General features: G+C 44.4%; 2 protein-coding genes across 2 annotated transcripts; one reads left to right on the top strand and one right to left on the bottom strand.

The window, feature by feature from the left end:
* Positions 1–90: 90 nt before the first annotated feature.
* ing2 (inhibitor of growth family, member 2) lies at positions 91–3882 on the bottom strand. Its single transcript, XM_031874273.1, has 2 exons — positions 3615–3882; positions 91–2300 (listed from the first exon to the last, which is right to left on the bottom strand). Exons 1-2 carry the CDS (start codon positions 3757–3759, stop codon positions 1600–1602), a joined length of 846 nt encoding a protein of 281 aa, XP_031730133.1. The 5' UTR covers positions 3760–3882; the 3' UTR covers positions 91–1599.
* A 2885-nt stretch (positions 3883–6767) lies between these two features.
* Positions 6768–19481, top strand: cd68 (CD68 molecule). Its single transcript, XM_031874307.1, has 6 exons — positions 6768–6923; positions 8364–8875; positions 9254–9373; positions 11324–11390; positions 11715–11888; positions 16698–19481. Exons 1-6 carry the CDS (start codon positions 6872–6874, stop codon positions 16835–16837), a joined length of 1065 nt encoding a protein of 354 aa, XP_031730167.1. The 5' UTR covers positions 6768–6871; the 3' UTR covers positions 16838–19481.
* Positions 19482–19694: the final 213 nt, after the last annotated feature.

Genomic DNA, 19694 nt, shown 5'->3' with positions numbered 1-19694 from the left:
GGGGGGGTCACATGCAGCCATAATCCAGATCATCAGAGGATTGTACATCATCTCATTTCAAACCAACTATTTCATTGTGAAGGCAGCTTGTTTACATTTAGATATACATCAGAAACATGTGTTTGTTGCTGTAGTACTTTTGAATCAAGTCCATTTTCTTGCAATTAGAGTTAAATTACAATTGGATTGAATTCTTCTTCTTATTCTTTCTGGTTTATTAACAGATATCAGCTCTAATTGTGCACGTTAGAGTTTTGTAATCCTTATTGCTTTTAATCTCGGCTCCCATATGACCGTGATCGACAGTTGGAAAGGTTTAATATAGCCTCTGCTTACTAGTTAGGGTTAAACTATGTTAAACTAAAAACAGTATTGCAGCCAAGAGGCTTTAGGGCAGTATGCTTTTAGCCATTTGTACGCAATGTATTACTCATACTCATTAAAGCATCAAAATTCATTAACGTTTCATTATTTATGTCTGCAATAATCACCTCTGGAGCCTGTAACCTTGAACGGAGCAGTTATAACATACAGCATGTTAAACACTTCTGAACTTCTTCCATTAGTTGAGTGAAGTTGTTAAGAACAACTATAATCTCCATACTGGGGTTTCTGCCTTTATAAATACATAATATGAAAAGACAGAGGATCACCAACATCATCAGGGTTCAGCCTCTGGGGAGCATGAATGTCAGAGCTATCTAGTTAACACTTAAGTTGATATTTCACTCGGTGTTGGACCAAAGACTGGTGACTAACAATGCCAGCGCAGAGGCTAATGCCAGCTAATGTGGCTAAAAAATATGTATTGATGAATTGTGAATAACAATCTTGGCTAACAGCACAACAGACTGATCTGCATGGGTTCAGGCTGTGTGTAAACCTGGTTGCATACTCCACGATGACGGAGAAAAGACAGCTGAATGACTATACTTTGTTTTAATGAATATAAAAAGACATTTACACAATAGTGAACAAGTGAGAACATTGAGTCCACAAACATGACATCCTATTCCAGTGTCCCAACAATCATCTCCTCAATTAAATAATCTCTTGTAAACATATTACATCTGTAGGCTATTCTCTAGAAGCCATTATTCTATAGAGACAGACACTGATTTCAAATTAAGTGCGTGCTATTAAGAAAGTTCAAATAAGAAGGGGAAAAACGTTTTGATTGGCCATAACTGACAAAAATAATGATCATTAGCAGGATCACCTTATTTTAAAATTGGACCTTGTCCAGAATGAAAAGGGACAGGAAACCAAAAGATGCTTTCATTTGTTTTAAATCTAAATAAGAAATAAAAGTCTGGCACAAAGCAGAAGACTTGAGGAAGATGGCAGCTTCAGGCTGATGGCTCCTGCAGCAGCTGCACTCCCTACAGACTACAGCACAGTTCTAGCCAGAAGAAACACTCAGTGACGTCACAGCACAAGTTCAATCACAACTTGTCCTTGATTAATGAGAAGCGCTGCTACTAATGGTGTTCGATTGTGCTCTTACAACATCACGAGTACTGTTATCAACTACGGCTGATGGTCTCAACCCTCAGGCTGAAGATATCTTCCAGACGAGAGGCGGCTGAAGACGCGTCACTACCTGGACCTGCGGTCTTTTCTGTTTTTGTCTAGACTTTTGTCCATGGTCTTTTCATTGTCGCCTCTGCATTTAGGGCAGTACCACTTGCCCTTGGGCTTGTAGGTCAGGCCCACGCAGGAGAAGTGGAACCACTCGATGGGGCACTGGTCATTGTCGCAGCCGATCATCTCGCCGTACGATACCTGCTCGCAGAGGCAGTAGGTGGGCTCGTTGGGGTCGATGGCGAAGTCGACCGGTGAGGCGTCCCGCTCCTGTTTGGCCTTACGCTTTTTCTTCTTCGCGGACTTGGACTTCTTCTCTCGGGGCGGAGCGATGGACAGCTCCTCCACTGGGTCGTCCACCAGGGAGCCGTTGGCCGACGGGTGGCTGGAGTCGCGGCTCTCGCTGTTGCGCTGGCGTCGCGGGCGACGGGCCGAGGTGCGTTCGGGCGCAGGGGAGTCTTGGACGCTGGCACGGCGCTCTGTCGTGAGCCGCTCGGGCTCGCTGGGCTCCTGGAGGCAGAGGGAGTGCGAGTCCATCTGGCGGGAGCGGTTCTCCACAAGCTCCGTCATCTGGGTGACCACGTGGATCTTCTCGTCGCCCAGCTCCTGGCTGACGATGAGCGCCCTCTGCAGCTGGATCTGCAGGCGTTTTCTCTGAGCTGCATCCTGCTCACATTTGTACTTATCAAACACTTCATCCACCTCCTTCAGCACCTCTGCAAAGTAGGATGCAAAGACATGGATTTTACTAACTAATGACACAGGAGATAAATCACCAATTAAAAAATATTTATAACAACATATACAATAAGAAATCTGTTATTGTTCCTTGACAGAATTATGTGTGCGTTCATCTAATGAAAGGGAGAGGTTCTCTGTGCTCCGTTTGGATGTGCCAGCAGGAGTTTATGACCTTTTCAAGTCCAGGATGCAACTGACTGTTAAAATGGGCATTGAGGAAGACTATCCAGAGGGGGACAGTAACGCAACGTTATCGATGCCAACTGCTTTAAACCTCCGAGGAGGAGGGCTGAGCCGCAGTGAGTTCCTGCCTACAGGAAGTGACGTCAGGAAGCTGTGGAGAGGGGTTGCCTAGAGGAGCAACTATCCGGCTCTGCGACTCTCACTCGACGGAGCGGAGGGGAGGTGCAGACGCTGTAGCAGCACTTGAAGATGCTGAATCTCGCTTCAAAATGTCCAAATGCAATGCGTCCTCCATGCTATCGGTATCTGTCTTAGAACCTATTGGTAACGAAGGCTAGTTGTTAGCCGCTGCTAACCCTGCGTCAACATAAAGCATCAATGAGGATTGTTTTGTTTTGTTCGTTTAAAAAACACGGCGGTGTGTGTTCACCGTGGTTATCGGGCAGTGGTTCACACCTCAATGAACACCGTTTATTAACGTCTACACGTCCTTGCTCTCCGGTCTGGTTTTAGGCATACAGTATGCACACCAAGCAGCGTTGTGTTCAAATAAATGCCCGAGTTTATTCGTTGTTCCCCCCGGTATTCGCACAATAACCCTCCACGGAAACACCGCGGTGGGCGGCAGTGTGTACCTGTTAAAAAAGTTGAGATTTGATTATCTTTCGGTGCTTGTTATGGGATTATGTTGATGCCGAATTTGCTATCGAACACGATGTACTCAATACCGACCTCGTATCGGGTCATAATGCCGGTGTACTTTTGCTGAGAGAAAGAAATAACGAATATCAGAATTTTCTCATCGAGTTTGGTGTCACACACCAAACGTTACGGAGCGTATCCGGGCTATGCTAACTGACGGTTGGCTGACTTGCTCATGTAACGATTGGCTCGCTTATATGGTTATCCATATTCCAGTTAGTCGCAGTACTGTTTATCGGAGGAGCGATAGATCTTTAGACAAGGGGCGCTCGGTTTTTGCAAAATGAGAACACACGGATCGCGCCTGCTCCACCATGTCAGCACACCCTGCTAGACTGCAGTTAATGTTCGCTAATTGTATACACGCAGTGGTAATGAATGACAGAAACACGGAAACACAATACCTTGATACTTTGCATCAATTTCTCGAAGCAGAGAAACATTTCTTTGTATGTCCAAAGGCAGGGACTCCACACATTCCAGATAATCCTCCACATAGTTGACCAGTTGTTGCGACTTGTCGGCATTTGGGTGGTGATGGCCTAACATCGTCTTTACGATGCATAGAGGCAAGAAAAGAATATGGAGGAAATGCGAAAATATATACTGTTAAAATCAAATGCTTAGCGACTTTGCAGCTTGTAGGGCAGTCCCAACAGCAGTTCACTTCAAACAAAACTCAGGCCACTGCGCATGCGGGAGTATTTTCCTTTTATGGTATTATACCGTTTCCTCTTATTTGTCGTCATCCAAGGCGGGCCCAATTGGGTTTGCGGCATCGGGATTGGCAGAGAGTGCCCTCATTATCATAACAGTTTTCCCGGGAAAATTAAACCAATGGGGCAATTGAAAACACAGAGCTGCCTAGTGTAGACGGAGACCTAATATAATGTTACCTCATGCTTTTGTTTCATATTAGGGCAGAACAGCAGCATAAGTGTTTTTTATTTTTTCATTATTTTATCATTTATCGAGCTTGTCAGAATTCAACATAAACCTGTTTTACTGCAATGTGTACACATTATTAATTTACTTTGACTTTGATATTTGGAGTTTGCAAACTACACAGTAGCCTTAATGGATGGATGGATGTTGTGTTTTTTTTTGTCACATTTATTTTATCACATGTATTTTTTCAAACTGACATTAAGAAACAGTGCAAAATGCATCCATTCACACTAGCATGCCAGGGTGGCAACCATTCCAAGCACTACCAAAGCAACAGCTAGACACTCGGTCACAAGGTTGAGGCGACAACAGGCCTCACTATGACAATACGCCTGCATATGTGAGATGAGCACATTAAGCAGTGTCACTGTGAACCACCTGCTAGTGTGTTTGAGTGTGTGTGTGTGTGGGTTTGGTAAATGACTTGTTTCCTCTTTCTGTGTCACATGATGTCAGGAAATGTCCTCGTGTTCTGTCTACTGCAACAGCAACCTTAAGCCTCGTCATATTATTACAGTACATGTTCTTGTCTACTGCCAACAGCACTAGTACATTCATTGTCCTACTTTAAGTGTCACTAGTACTGCCACTACTTCTACTACAACTACGATTACTATAACTGCTATGGCTGCTACTACTACCACTATATATGAAGCTACTACCACAACTATTATCATCAGCTCTATACAAAAAATACTTATTACTACTTCAACTACTGTAACTTTTACTATTATACTACTAATCTTTCTACCACTGTAAGAATTACTACCACTAGTATACTACTACAGTATAACTAATAGTGTCAGACCTACTAGAAACGATGCTACTTTTACACCACTCCTACTCCGATAACAAATACTACTACCTGAACTAAAGTATTCTATTCTAGGCCTAATACTATTGCTATAACTACCATGAGCACTGCTGCTAATACTACTGTAACTACTACTGCTGTTGCTATTCTGCCACCTTTACCACTCCTCATATACTCAGTGGTGGAGAGTAACTAAGCACATTGATCTGCACTTTAGTACAATTTTAAACTACTTGTACTTTACTGGAGTATTTCCATTTTATGCTACTTCATTTTTTTTACTCCACTACATTTTGGGGGCAAATATTGTACTGCCCTATATTTATTTGACATTTTTATTGATTCGTTACCTTACAGATTTATATCAATATGAAATATAAATCAACAAATACATTATGATATATTACTGTATAGGTTAAACTACCCGGCATAGTACATGCTAATACTTGTGTGCATTTTGAATGCAGACTTTTATTTGTAACAGACTATTTTTACTCAGTAGTATTGCTACTCAATGTAAAAGAGCTAAATACTTTCTCCACCACTGCATATACTACTTCTACTATTAGTACAATAACTACCCGTATTACTACTACAGTATAATTACCACTTTAACTACTACACTAGGCCTAAGACGACTAGATACGTACTTACACTACTACTACAACTACCATCACGACTGTGACGTTATGCTGGTACTAGCACTATTACACTACTTCTACTCTTGCTACGGACAGTACTGCTGACGGCTCTCGGCCTAGAGCTGCTGGTGCTATACGTGTTGTTCTTGCAGTGATGCATGTCGTCCTAAATGACACGGTAAAGAAATCACATGAACTAAGTCACGGAGCAGGTCTGATGAGCTCGTGCGGTCTTTCCAGTTCGACTCAGTTTAGGTTTCGTTTCGTTCTGGTGGAAAATAACACGTGACCTTTCGCTTCTCTTTTGGGCAGCGACTTCCCTCCCTGCTGGCGCGTAACTTTCGTTTCCTGAGTGGCCAAGTGTTATCAGTTCGCAAGTTGAAAAGATCCATTAGCACTTCAGTCAATACTAGCGCATCTGGTTAGTGCTTTCAAAATAAAAATACGATCGCGCGCTGCAGTGCCTCTTAAAAATACATGTCTAAAAGCTCATAACTCTTCAGCCCAGATTGTGGTAGTGATTTGGTTATTGTGATAAACCACCTCTGTTTATTATCGCCTTGGCTATTCTCGTACTCATGTAACACCACTAACTGGTTGAAGTTCCCTCTTGACCGAGGAGATATCTTGAAAACAAAAAGCAGGGTCTGAATTAAAAAAGGCATTGTGTTAAATATTAACTTGTTCTGAAAAACATATTGTAATTCATACATTCGTCAATTTGTTCATCATTGTCAAATTTGTTGTGGATCCCTAAATTTGCACTTTAATTAAAACATTAAGACTTTAAACCTCCTTAATCCACTCAGAAAACCACTGAATATATTACTATAAAGTATTTCACACCACCAACATACATCACATTCCTAAATATCACATTGATTTTTAAAAATATCTTATTTACAGATATTATTTATTGATTAAATTTGAAGAACGCTGGCATTCATAAAAACGACATCGCTTTTTATTTAAATATAAGTATTCAAAACGTTTCAAGAAAACGTTTCAAGTATTTTTCAGACTATTTGGCTGGCTTCCCCCTCGATCACCGACTGTACCTAATACAGTGTTTTTCTCTGACGCTTAAGGATACTTTTACTTTTTACACCAGCCTGTTCCGGTGACGTCGTGTTGCTGTCAGCTTGACGCGGCTGTTTATTTATCCGCGGAGACGCAGCGCTGTTGTCGCACATTGAGCTCTGGTCAGAAAAAGTGCAGAAGTGAACGAGGTACCGTCCGCCAGTCAGCACCTGTCACCATGATGAAGACGGCTGTTGTGTTCGCTCTCATAGTCTGCGGGGCTGTCTCAGGTAGGACTCCTCCAACTCTCTCACACTAAGTGCAAACACATGCGGGAGATTTATTATAGAAGTTTTTTTTAAGTGTTTTTTAATGCTGTACAAACCCCGTTTTTCTGAAATGTTGTGTAATGAAATTGAGTTGCTGCGCGTATTGACTTATGTCAAAACTTTGTCGTTCAAAATAATTGTATGCAACTTTTATGTTGGCCTTCATCAGGTTATCAGATGTGTTGTCTGTAGAAATGGACGTGCGGTGCGTTTATGACTTCCTGGATCGTTTAGGGAACAGAAGTTTCCGCAGTTTTTCGATGTGTTTCAGCTCTGAGTCACATGTCTGCTGGCAGAAGCGCGCTGTGGTTTTTTACAGGACAAGATGTCAACTTGTGTTGAAGCCCAAACTCATTATTAGCGTTACATTTAACATTTATCTATTTTAAATAGAATTCCTAAGTGCAATCAAGTCAAAACAATTACTTAGAAATACATAAATCATATCTAGAATTATGTTTTTAGAGATATTTATACTATGCATATGTGTGTTTCCTTTATTGGTTGTTTACTTAATGCTGATCCCTGACTGGAGGTCATAGTTTGTATCTACTGTTCATGGCTGCTATGAATCTATCTGGCTCAAGCTGAGCATGACCAGTAATATTACACTTTTAAAAGCCAACCACGTGTGTTCTATCTGAACCCTCGAATGGGACACTTCAATAAACACTGCCTGAACTTGCAGATAAGCTGTGCATCACAAAGTGTCATAAATGCGGAGTGCGGACTTGTGTCTTTAAATGTGGCGATACCAGTTGACCTTATCAAACGTGTGGCAGATGTCTGCTGATTTGACTGTTTGTTTAAAAGGAGTTAGCTGCTCACAGTTCAAAGATCAGCAGTTTTAGTCAACAAACATAAAAGCTGCACAATTCAGTATTTTTCATATTATTTTAAATAACTTTGTGTAATGTGAAAGGGTTCACTTGTATTAACAAATCTCCAGATAATTATCATCTAATTGAAGTTCCCCTCTGGGTTGTTAGCCTGTTATAGCTCATTGTTTTGATTTTACAGCCTGAATATTAGCATATCATCAGCTACATTTACAGCAGCAGCAGATAGCGGTTTTCAGTGGGTTTAATTAACCTACTAACAAGCAGAAAGACAAAGGTAGCGACTAGCTGGTGAAGAACACCGAGCAGCTAAAGAGACAAGTATGTTTCTCAGACGTTGATGGAGACCAAACCAAAGCTAAAAGGAGGACATTGGACACATATATCAGGTGGCACTAATCCAAATGAATGATAATGTTGCTCTAAACCTGCTAGGTTAACTGGTTAGCCATAACAACTTTTGTAAAGTCGACGATATGTTAGATGTTGTGTTTTCAGCTTGTTCTTGGTATGTATGAACCTTTGAATTCATTTGTTTCTCCCTCTGTCTTTCTGACTGAAGCACTGTCATTGGCTGAAGATGAAAATAATTCCGTTCCTGCAAGTGTGATCCCTGCGAAGGAGTTTAACGCCACGACTACCATCACGCCTACCACCATGCCTCCCCCCAAGACTACCACCAAGCCTACCCCTAAGCCTACCACCAAGCCTACCCCTAAGCCTACCACCACGCCTCCCCCCAAGACTACCACCAAGCCTACCCCTAAGCCTACCACCAAGCCTACCCCTAAGCCTACCACCACGCCTCCCCCTAAGCCTACCACCAAGCCTACCCCTAAGCCTACCACCACGCCTCCCCCCAAGACTACCACCAAGCCTACCCCTAAGCCTACCACCAAGCCTACCCCTAAGCCTACCACCAAGCCTACCCCTAAGCCTACCACCAAGCCTACCCCTCCCAAACCCACTCCCCCCACCAAGATGAATGTAGGAAACTACAATGTGACGACAGACAAAAAAGTGATTTGCCTGGTGGCTCAGATGGCGCTACAGATCCGACTGGTAACACCAAAGGTACATTTCCTCACTATAGCCGCAGCAAAGTTGGTTAAAAGAGCTCCCTAAATGTTTGAGCTGGTTCTTATCTTAACACTAAGGTGTTTATTAAACCATTTCAAAATGTATCAACATAGAAGTTTCTGCACGAGCCTCTGACTCAGCCTTCAGCAATGCAATTGTCATTATCCTGTTTTCAGGAATTGAAAACATGTTTGCGTAGCAAGTTTTAATTTCCTCATTGTGGCGCCTTTGATTGACTGTGGTCGATGTTATATTTGTGTCAAATGACATTTGCTAATTCTACATGACAAAGTAATATTGTTGTAGTACGATGTGGAACATTCTGATACAAAGCGGCCATCCAATCGTCTGGTTTGTCTCTTTATCCTTCAGGAAGAAGGAAACTTCATTGTTCAGCCAAATATGACGGCAGCAAATGGAGGTTGTCAAGGAACCAAGGCCAACCTTACCCTTGTCTTCAAAGAGGGCAGCATCACCTTCATGTTCAACAAGGTACTTCTAATGTCCTAGTTCTGTCACCAGTATTGAAGTATTATGTTGAGAGCTGCAGCTAGGGGAGGCCACGAGGTCAGTACCTTATCGTTGACCTGCTCACACTCACTTAGCATTCTACTAAAAATCTTGAGCAATTAAATACTGTGACATTAACACAATTAACCAATTCGGTATATTGATGAATAACAAATTGTTTGACTAGTAACTTCATAGGAACTGGAATCAGAGAGGATTTGATAAAAAGGGATGTTTAGCTGACAAGCCTGTTCTGGGAGCATGTGACAGGGAGTGCCTCACTCCACAGCGCTTGTGTGATTCATTTAGTGATTTCCTGAATAAAGAACATTTTAAAAACACCCATCACAGTTGCTCAGAGTTCTAGGTGGCATCTTCTAACGTCTAGTTCTGTCCGACCAACAATCCAAGACCCAGAGCTTTGCAGTTTACCACGATCTAAAAAAGATCAGGAGCTAGTGAAGATCTGCCTGTTGACTGATGTGCCCCCTGAGTTTGAATCCTTTCAAAACCTTTATTCAAACTATTTATGTTTAGCTGTTAACAATGGCAAGTAATACAAGTTATGAACAACTTTAAAAGTCATTTATTCGTTAGCATTCAGAGAAGTAGAGGTGTAACTAGTATGCCTGTGTAATAGCGCGTCCTTAGTCTGGTTTGGGTAACAATATTTCTTGTCATAAGAGTGTTGGGTACCCGGAGGCGCACGGCGGACAGCCAGGACGAGGCCGCCGCACTAGGTTTTCAGGTTCTGAATGGCGGACGCTTCCCGTTGGCGCCAGATGCGCGCCGCGAGCGCACCCCGCCATCAGGTCCGTAAATCCTCGGAACAGGCCGCAGGGCAACAACTCAGGGGTGGCGGGGGTAGAGGCGAGGCAACGCAATCCGCCCGAAAAGGCCCAGACTAGAGGTTTGAACGCCTCGGAGGGTTGGATCCCCCGCTCGGCCATAGACGAGACTTTTTACTAGTTTCTTCGTGGAGACAAAGGTACCGTTGGAAAAGCTGGTGTCGGTGACAACAGACGAGGCTCCCGCGATGACGGGCCGGCATGCAGGCTTCATTGCGCAATGCAAAGGTGACCCAGACTTCGCAAAATGTCTACATTACCACTGCATCATTCACCAGCAGGCGCTATGTGCAAAAGTAACCGGCTTTGATCATGTGATGATACAAAAATATCAGAGATGTGTTACCTCTGACTTTCAAATGTTGAGACAGATTAACAGAAATAAAAGTTGCATGTTTAAATATGTATGTGTAGCTATACCATCATTGTTGTGGAAATCATTCTTAATAATTATTGTGAGGAATAATTAACTGACATGTGATCAAACAGTCTCTTCACATATATTATTATTAATAAAAGGTGATCTGTGCAATTTTGTTATTCAGGAAGTTTGTATCAAATAAGTAGCCCTTCGTACTACTCAGTACCCTTGAAGTAGCTCAGTTTCAAAAAGGTTGGTGACCCCTGGTTTAGAGTAACTCAGAGTGGACTCAGGTTGTGCTTTCACTGAGTGTCTCTTGTCGCGCTGACATCCACTCGGACTGAAGGATGAACTTGTTCAGTTTTGGTGGTCAATGCTCAAGGTCACTGTGTAAGTCCAACCCATTCTTGTGAATGCGATCTCTCAGGAAAATCCTTCTATTTCCTGTTCCTTGGCTTTGTAGCTACTGACCTAGCTAGCCAGATGTTGGTGGGCTAGCTGGCAACGTTGTCCCACCTGCAGAAAGCTAGCACTACGTAGTAAAGCTCTCTCTGGTTGAACTGTAGAGTCCAATAATAGCCTGTCAGTATTCTCAATTCATTATTTGTTCATGAAAATCAAAACCAATATCTCACTTTTAATTACAGTGAGGATTTATGCTCCATGTAGCACCTTGAACGACCTCTTCCATTGGATACAACGTGTCCTATTTTCTTTCCTCAGAGCACGGATAACACCGTCTACGTTGATGCTCTGTCCTTCAACCTCTCCTACCCCTTAACCGCAGGAGGTAAGTTTGGAAATACTCCAGTCTCCAGATATGATGTGCTGCCACTATATTGATTCAACTTTAGACTAATTGGGTCACTACAATTGCAGGTGGGGGTTGTGCCACACTGTCAAATATTAACAAAGACAAGAACAACTTCCTTGTTTGTGTGTCTGTTCATAAGATAATCTGTGGAATTACTGTTAAGCATGTGATGCTGTTAACAACCAACCTACTTTCAATGCAATGCAGTGTAACATGTTTGGTTCCATATCTGCGTTTGTTGTTATGGGATCGTCATTGGGCTCTGGAAGCACCCGGACATTGTTATGTTTGTTGTTGCAGGCAAAACCCGGTACACTGCCAGCAACAAGTCAATGCATCTCTTCACTGCAAAGGTCGGACACTCCTACTCCTGCAAGAGTAAATCAGTCGACATGGGGAATGGACTGTACCTTGATGTCAATCAAGACAAGATGCAGGCCTTCAATCTGACCAAGGACAGCGGGTTTGGCACTCGTAAGTGTGTTTATGAAGACAAATGAGCGTGGGAGTATTTTGGCTCAATTAGAGCTTCTTATCAATACATTAAGCTGCTCCTTAGACGATGCTCTGCCATAGGGCAATATAAGAATACTCCAATACTAGAAGTAGAAGCCAAATGTATTTAAACTGTTGATACACGGAATGGCTCCTTTCATAAAGTAGCTGTTCTGTGCAGTTTAAATTAAAACAAGAGGTCTTCTTGTTACAAACTGATGATGTGTTTTCTATGTAAAAACTAAATCTGCAAAGTACATAGTAAATACAGCTCTAAGATCAAGACAGTGGAGTTAAAAGTACAATATTATAAAGAGGACAATAGGCTAGATGTAGTGGAGGAGGAGTAAAGAGTTGCCTGAAACAGAAGTACTTAAGTAAAGTACTAGTGGCATTAAAATGTACTGTTGTAAAGGTATTTAGTTACTTCCACCAATCCATAATCACAGTTAAATCACTTGAATGTAAGACAGTTGCATTTAGTGCTATCAGTGTACTAACACACCCAGTGGCTTTTATCAGCAGCCATCTGCAGGCCAGGCCTAGCTGCACCATCATGGTGACATGTTTGACGGCTGTAAATGATTGTGCACAGCTGCTCACATCATGTGCACAGCTGCTCACATCATGAAACAACTACACAAGATATTGTTTGTGTCTGTGCACACAAGTGAGTAGGCTTCTACTCTGGTAAGTGAGTGTATGGAAGTCTGTGGCTGACTATAATACAATCAAATTATTTAAATTCATTAATGTCAAGATGTCATTTTACAATTGGGTGGGCATGATGGATGACAAAATTCCAATTTTATTTAAAATTGTATGTTTAAAAATCCTCCGTGAACCGCCACCTTATCGTGGCTCCTCCGTGAACCGCCACCTTATCGTGGTGGAGGAGTTTGAGTGGCTCAGTGATCCTGGGAGCTATGTTGTCCGGGGCATTAGCCCCTGGTAGGGTCTCCCAAGGCAAACAGGTTTCAGGGGAGAGCCCAGACTAAGAGCGGTTCAAAACAACCCCTATGATAGTTAGCCCACGGACTACAGCCACCTCGCCCGGACCAGGGAAACCGGGGCACCCTCCCGGAGCCAGACCCAGGAGGGGAGCTCGTAGGCGAGCGTCTGGTGGCCGGGCCTTTGCCCATGGGGCCCGGTCGGGCTCAGCCCGAATAAACACCATGGAGCAGCCACCCTGTGGACCCACCACCCGCAGGGACAAGCATCGGGGTCGGGTGCTATGCAGACCGGGCGGCGGGTCGGGCGGGAGGCCCGGGCATGCCGATCGCCGGCGGCATAGACTAGCTCTAGGGACGTGGAACGTCACCTCGCTAGCGGGGAAAGAGCCGGAGCTGGTGCAGGAGGTGGAGCGATACCAGCTAGAAATAGTTGGACTCACCTCCACACACAGCGTTGGCTCTGGAACCAAGCTCCTGGAGAGGGGTTGGACTTTGTCCTTTTCCGGAGTTGCCCAGGGTGAGAGGCGCCGGGCGGGAGTGGGGATACTCACGAGCCCCCGGCTGAGCGCCGCTGTGTTGGAGTTCTCCCCGGAGAACGAGAGGGTCGCCTCCATGCGCCTTCGGGTTGCGGGGAGCAAGGCTCTGACTGTGGTTTGTGCTTATGCACCAAACAGCAGTTCAGAGTATCCGGCCTTCTTGGAGTCGGTGGGAGGGGTCCTGGAAAGGGCGCCGCCTACCGACTCCATAGTTCTCCTGGGGGACTTCAACGCTCACGTGGGCGATGACGGAGAAACCTGGCGGGGGGTGATTGGGAGGAACGGCTTGCCCGATCTGAACCCAAATGGTGTTTCGTTATTGGACTTCTGTGCTTGCCATGGTTTGGCCATAACGAACACTATGTTAGAACATAAGGTGGCTCATAAGTGTACCTGGTACCAGAACACCTTAGGCCGGAGATCAATGATCGACTTTGTAATCGTATCATTTGATTTGCGGCCGTATGTCTTGGACACTCGGGTGAAGAGAGGAGCAGAGCTGTCAACTGATCACCACCTGGTGGTGAGTTGGATCAGATGGCAGGGGAACCAGTTGGAAAGACCCGGCAAACCCAAACGTGTCGTGAGGGTGAACTGGGAACGTCTGGCGGAGGACCCTGTCCGGGAGGTCTTTAACTCCCACCTCCGGAAGAACTTCTCACACATCCCGAGGGAGGTTGGGGACACGGAATCCGAGTGGACCATGTTCAAAGCCTCTATTGTGGACGCGGCCGCTAGGAGCTGTGGCCGGAAGGTCATCGGTGCCTGTCGTGGTGGCAACCCGAGAACCCGGTGGTGGACACCAGAGGTGAGGGAAGCCGTCAAGCTGAAGAAGGAGACCTTCAAGGCCTGGTTGGCCCAGGGGTCTCCTGAAGCAGCTGACAGGTACCGGCAGGCCAGAAGGGCTGCAGCGGCGGTGGTCGCGAATGCTAAAACTCGGGCATGGGAGGAGTTCGGGGAGGCCATGGAGAAGGACTTTCGGTTGGCCTCAAGGAGGTTCTGGCAAACCATCCGACGGCTCAGGAAGGGAAAGCAGGGCTTACCCCAGGCTGTTCTCAGCAGGGGGGGGGAACTGCTAACCCGGACGGAGGACATCGTCGGGCGGTGGAAAGAGCACTTTGAGGAACTCCTAAACCCGACCAACATGTCCTCTGCAGAGGAGGCAGCGCCTGAGGACCTAGGGGGAGGCTCACTCATATCCCTGGCAGAGGTCGCCGAGGTAGTCAAAAAGCTCCTTGGTGGCAAGGCGCCGGGGGTGGATGAGATCCGCCCTGAGATGCTGAAGGCGCTGGACATGGTTGGGCTGTCCTGGCTGACACGCCTCTTCAATGTCGCATGGGGGTCGGGATCAGTGCCCATGGAATGCCAGACCGGGGTGGTGGTTCCCATCTTCAAAAAGGGGGACCGGAGAGTGTGCTCAAATTACCGGGGTATCACACTACTCAGCCTCCCGGGGAAGGCTTATGCCAGGGTGCTGGAAAGGAGGCTCCGACCGCTTGTCGAACCTCAGATTCAAGAGGAGCAGTGCGGATTCCGTCCCGGCCGTGGAACAGTGGACCAGCTCTTTACCCTCGCAAGACTACTGGAGGGGTTCTGGGAGTTTGCCCAACCAGTCTACATGTGCTTTGTGGACTTGGAGAAGGCTTTCGACCGGGTCCCTCGGGGGGTCTTGTGGGGGGTGCTGCGGGAGTATGGGGTGCCGGACCCGTTACAACGGGCGATCCGGTCTCTGTACGGCTGCAGTAGGAGCTGTGTCCGCATTCTCGGCAATAAGTCAGACACGTTCCCGGTGGGTGTTGGCCTCCGCCAGGGCTGCCCTTTGTCACCGGTCCTGTTTGTGATTTTCATGGACAGGATATCTAGGCGCAGCCTGGGGGCGGAGAACGTCAGTCTCGGGGGTCTCGGGATCGCTTCTCTGCTATTTGCAGATGATGTGGTCCTGTTAGCCTCCTCGGATTGTGACCTCCAGCGTTCACTGGGGCGGTTTGCAGCCGAGTGTGAAGCGGCGGGGATGAGAGTTAGCACCTCCAAATCTGAGGCCATGGTTCTCTGCCGGAAACCGGTGGATTGCTCCCTCCAGGTGGGGACGGAGTGCCTACCTCAAGCGAAGGAGTTCAAGTATCTCGGGGTCTTGTTCACGAGTGAGGGTAAGATGGAGCGGGAGATCGACAGACGGATCGGTGCAGCTGCAGCAGTAAAGCAGGCGCTGCACCGGACCGTCTTGGTGAAGAGGGAGCTGAGCCGGAAGGCAAAGCTCTCAATTTACCACTCGGTCTACGTTCCTACCCTCACCTATGGTCACGAACTCTGGGTCGTGACCGAAAGGACAAGGTCGCGGCTACAAGCGGCCGAAATGAGCTTCCTCCGTAGGGTGGCCGGGCTCAGCCTTAGAGATAGGGTAAGGAGCTCAGTCATCAGGAGGGAGCTTGGAGTAGAGCCGCTACTCCTTCACGTCGAAAGGAGTCAGCTGAGGTGGTTCGGGCATCTAATTAGGATGCCTCCTGGACGCCTCCCACTGGAGGTTTTCCAGGCACGTCCAACTGGGAAGAGACCCCGGGGAAGACCCAGAACACGCTGGAGAGATTACATCTCCCAGCTGGCCTGGGAACGCCTCGGGATCCCCCAGAATGAGCTGGAACATGTTGCCGGTGAGAGGGAGGTCTGGGTCGGCCTGCTTGACCTGCTGCCACCGCGACCCAACCCCGGATAAGCGGTGGAAAATGGATGGATGGATGTTTAAAAATGACTGTAAAACATTTAAATGTAACCCCATGGGAAGATAAAGTGTAAGCACAACACTACTAACGGATAAAGGCATTGTTTGTGAAATACACATGTCGTTTTTATTTTCTAATTGTTAGACAATGTGCAACCTAAACTTAAAAATGAAGAATGGTTTTTGTAGTAATTATCCATTTTTCAACACCCAAATGAAAATTTCATTAAAACATGTGTCACACTCCAGTCACACACAATGGGACTCTGCAATCGTATTAAATATGTGTTGTGTTATTTTCAGTCATAGACTGGAGTAAAGAAACCTCTGCTTGGTAAAACAGCACCTTTCGAATGGAGCTAATGATTGATGACTGCATTGATTTAATGACATTTGCACTTCTTAGTAAACACATTTAACAAATAATACCTTAACAACTGAAGATAAGTATTTAGAATTTTTTATTTGCGTGTTAATGATATTAGATGCAAGCAAGTTACCGTTGCATAGGGTTTGTAAATATGGGTTTTATTGTTGTCAGAAGTATGTCTGATGTGCGTGTGTGTGTGTGTGTGTTTTCCAGCTGATCTCTGTGCTGCTGACCAGCCTGACTACCGCGTTGCCATTGCGGTTGGAGTGACGTTGCTGGTGCTCATTGTCATCGTGGTGGTGGCCTACCTGCTGGGCCGCAGGAAGAGGGCCAATGGCTACCAGTCTCTGTGAAGGGAGCCGGGCAGCCTTCCATCCATTCAGAGGTCAATCCTATTAAAGTCCGAAGTGTGTGAGGCTGGGATCTCTCTCAGGGCTAAAGGGCCCTTCCACTAAAACCTAACGTGCCATTTCTTCTCTTCTTTTATGCCTTGGTGTTAAGCTGGTGTTAACAGTGCGCTAACTGGAGGTCCCAAGTATGGTGGCTAGAGTGTGCCACTGGAATAATTGTAGACCTTGAAAGTGATGATTATAATCATGCTATTATAAATGAATTCATGAAATTCATGAATTCAAAGTAAAATAAATAAATAAATAGATCACAACTCACAATGTTGAAGCAGGCACACTGCTTAACTTTAGATTGAATTATAGCACTAAAAACTACATGAACTCGTTGATTAAAGTTTAGAATATAAAACAAAAGAAACAAATGAATTGTCTGATGAAATGTGTCGCAGACATTTCAGCAACAATTCATTTCAATTATTTTTTAAAACTCAATTATGAATCCATTAATTAAAGAGAGAACATTCAATAAATGCAAATGTAATAACTACATTTAAAGTATCTTTGGTATTATCTGTCCAGTGGCACGCTCCATACATGTGAGCTCTTCCAATAGAAGACAACATCTTTTAGATTTAACATGCGGATGGCCAATCTTTATATGTGAGCATCTTTATGCAAATTACACAAAGTTACAAATGAGATGTCATCGGGCTGGACAGTCCTCTGAAAGGGCATTTCTATATTGGGACGCTGAAGATGATGATTACATTCTATACAGACTGACATCTTCCTAAATACTAACTACTAAAGTAAAAACTGACCAGAATGTCTGAGTTCAGAATCAGTACAGGTTATTGTCCTACAGACAGTTTATTAGTGTGTAGTACTGTGATTATGATCTCTGACACAAGACTTCCTTTTATCAGTCTAACCCGACATTATACAAGTAAGACAGATTCTATCTAAATGATGTTCAGCTTGTCGAAGGAAATACACCATAAAGTAAATGTTAGCTTTTCGTCATTGTTTTAAGATTATGTGGAAATATTTTAAAGAATCAAATATTGTGTCCTCTGTCTTCTACGGATTTTGTTTTTGAAAAGAAGGGAAGTTATCATATCCATAATGTTACAGCTGATTATACTGACTGTCGACATTATTGAATACCACGAAGGGAAAATGACAGAGATGTTAGTCGGGATTATTAAAAGCCAACAATAACTGCACTGATGCTGCTCCAACTCGATTGCCTTCGTCTCTGTCATACAATACGTAGCTGTAGATGCAGGGATGGACTGTCCATGTGGGTCAGTGATGGGTCTGCTCTGATCCTGATTAGACATCTCAGGAGTCCAGCTCCTCTCTCACCAGGTCTACTCTCAGACACTTTACTGCCTAAAAGGGAAAAAAGAGAAAAAAAGTCAAGTTTGAGATTTTGGGAAATATGCATATTAACTATTCTAGCTGTTGTTCGTCTTTATGCTAAGCTAACAGTCTCCCGGCTCTAGCTTCACATTTAATTGACAGATATCAGAGTGGTATAGAGCTTCCACCTCTCGACACCAAAAGCAAATAAGTGTCAAACTAGTCCTTTAGATATGCACCTAAGTGGATGTAACAAATAAACATGTTGTTAAGAAAACCGATGACCACCCGATGTCCATCTAGCATGATCAGAAGCTCTGGAGCTTCTGATCATGACACATGATCTATATGTTGCACTGATGAGGCAAATCAAATTGAATTGAATTGAAATTAAAAAATAGTCTTCATCAGCCCATCTTAAAAGCCAAAGTCTTAAAATGCTCATAAAACAGGTCATTACAAAATGCAAACATCTATAATTCAGTGACAACTGAGCAAACGCCATCTGCTGGTGAAGATCATGTGATATGATCGAAAGCTCCAGAACAGCTTCTAAATAAACCTTATGGTGAGATTGTTTTCTGAACTGCTTTCCAAGGTCAAAAAGGAACTTTGAACCTCAAATCTGATGCTGCATTCAGGCGCCTATCGGAGATAGAATTGCAATTGGGGTACACAAAGTAAAATGATTAAAAAATCACATTATAAAGAGATAGTGGTATTTAACCGGGCAGGTCCTTTCAGTTTTATGTACTCAGGTTTTGATATATTCGCTTCTAAAACTTCTGCCACCACTTTAATAGAATGAAGGTGAATGTAATTGCATTGATGCTCAAACCGTTGGAAGATGGAATAGTATTGGTATAGTATAGTAATGGTATTTCTAGAATCCATGTTCCGGTCACCCTGTGTGATCCATCTGTCATGACATAATCTGTCATTGTCATCCATCTGTATCTGTCAGCAAAAGTGTCAATTTCTTTAAATAAAAAAAGAAATGAGCTCCTGTGAGACTATTTGTAGAGTACCCCGTGTAACCAGGATATTGTGCCAGAAATCACCAGCTGCTGGTACATGTTTCAGGTTTGGAAGCAGAAATCTCAAAGACAGATATCTCAAAACCTGAACAAACCAAATCTATGTGTCTGTCAGATACCACTAGAGGCAAGTGAGAAAGATTTTGTACATCAGGTGACGCTAGTGATCAGAAACGAGGGACCTCTCTGTATGAGTTTCTCCTGTTGTTGACTTCCTGTGCCAATAAAGACTGATATATTTCTAAGTGTGTGTGTGTGATGGAGCCGATCCCAGCTGACATTGGGCGAAGCCATTGTATACCCTGGACAGATTGCCAGACTATCACAGGTCATATGCAAATATATGTGTATAATATATATAATTATATATTTTTGTATGGCCCAAAATCACAAATGTGCCTCAGAGGGCTTTATATATATATATATATATATATATATATATATATATATATATATAT

This window comes from Anarrhichthys ocellatus, unplaced genomic scaffold, assembly GCF_004355925.1.
Source record: "Anarrhichthys ocellatus isolate YVR2014 unplaced genomic scaffold, GSC_Weel_1.0 scaffold79, whole genome shotgun sequence".
Lineage (NCBI taxonomy): Eukaryota > Metazoa > Chordata > Actinopteri > Perciformes > Anarhichadidae > Anarrhichthys > Anarrhichthys ocellatus.
Note: the sequence above shows the minus strand (reverse complement) of the source record. Positions and strands in the feature narration are given on the sequence as shown.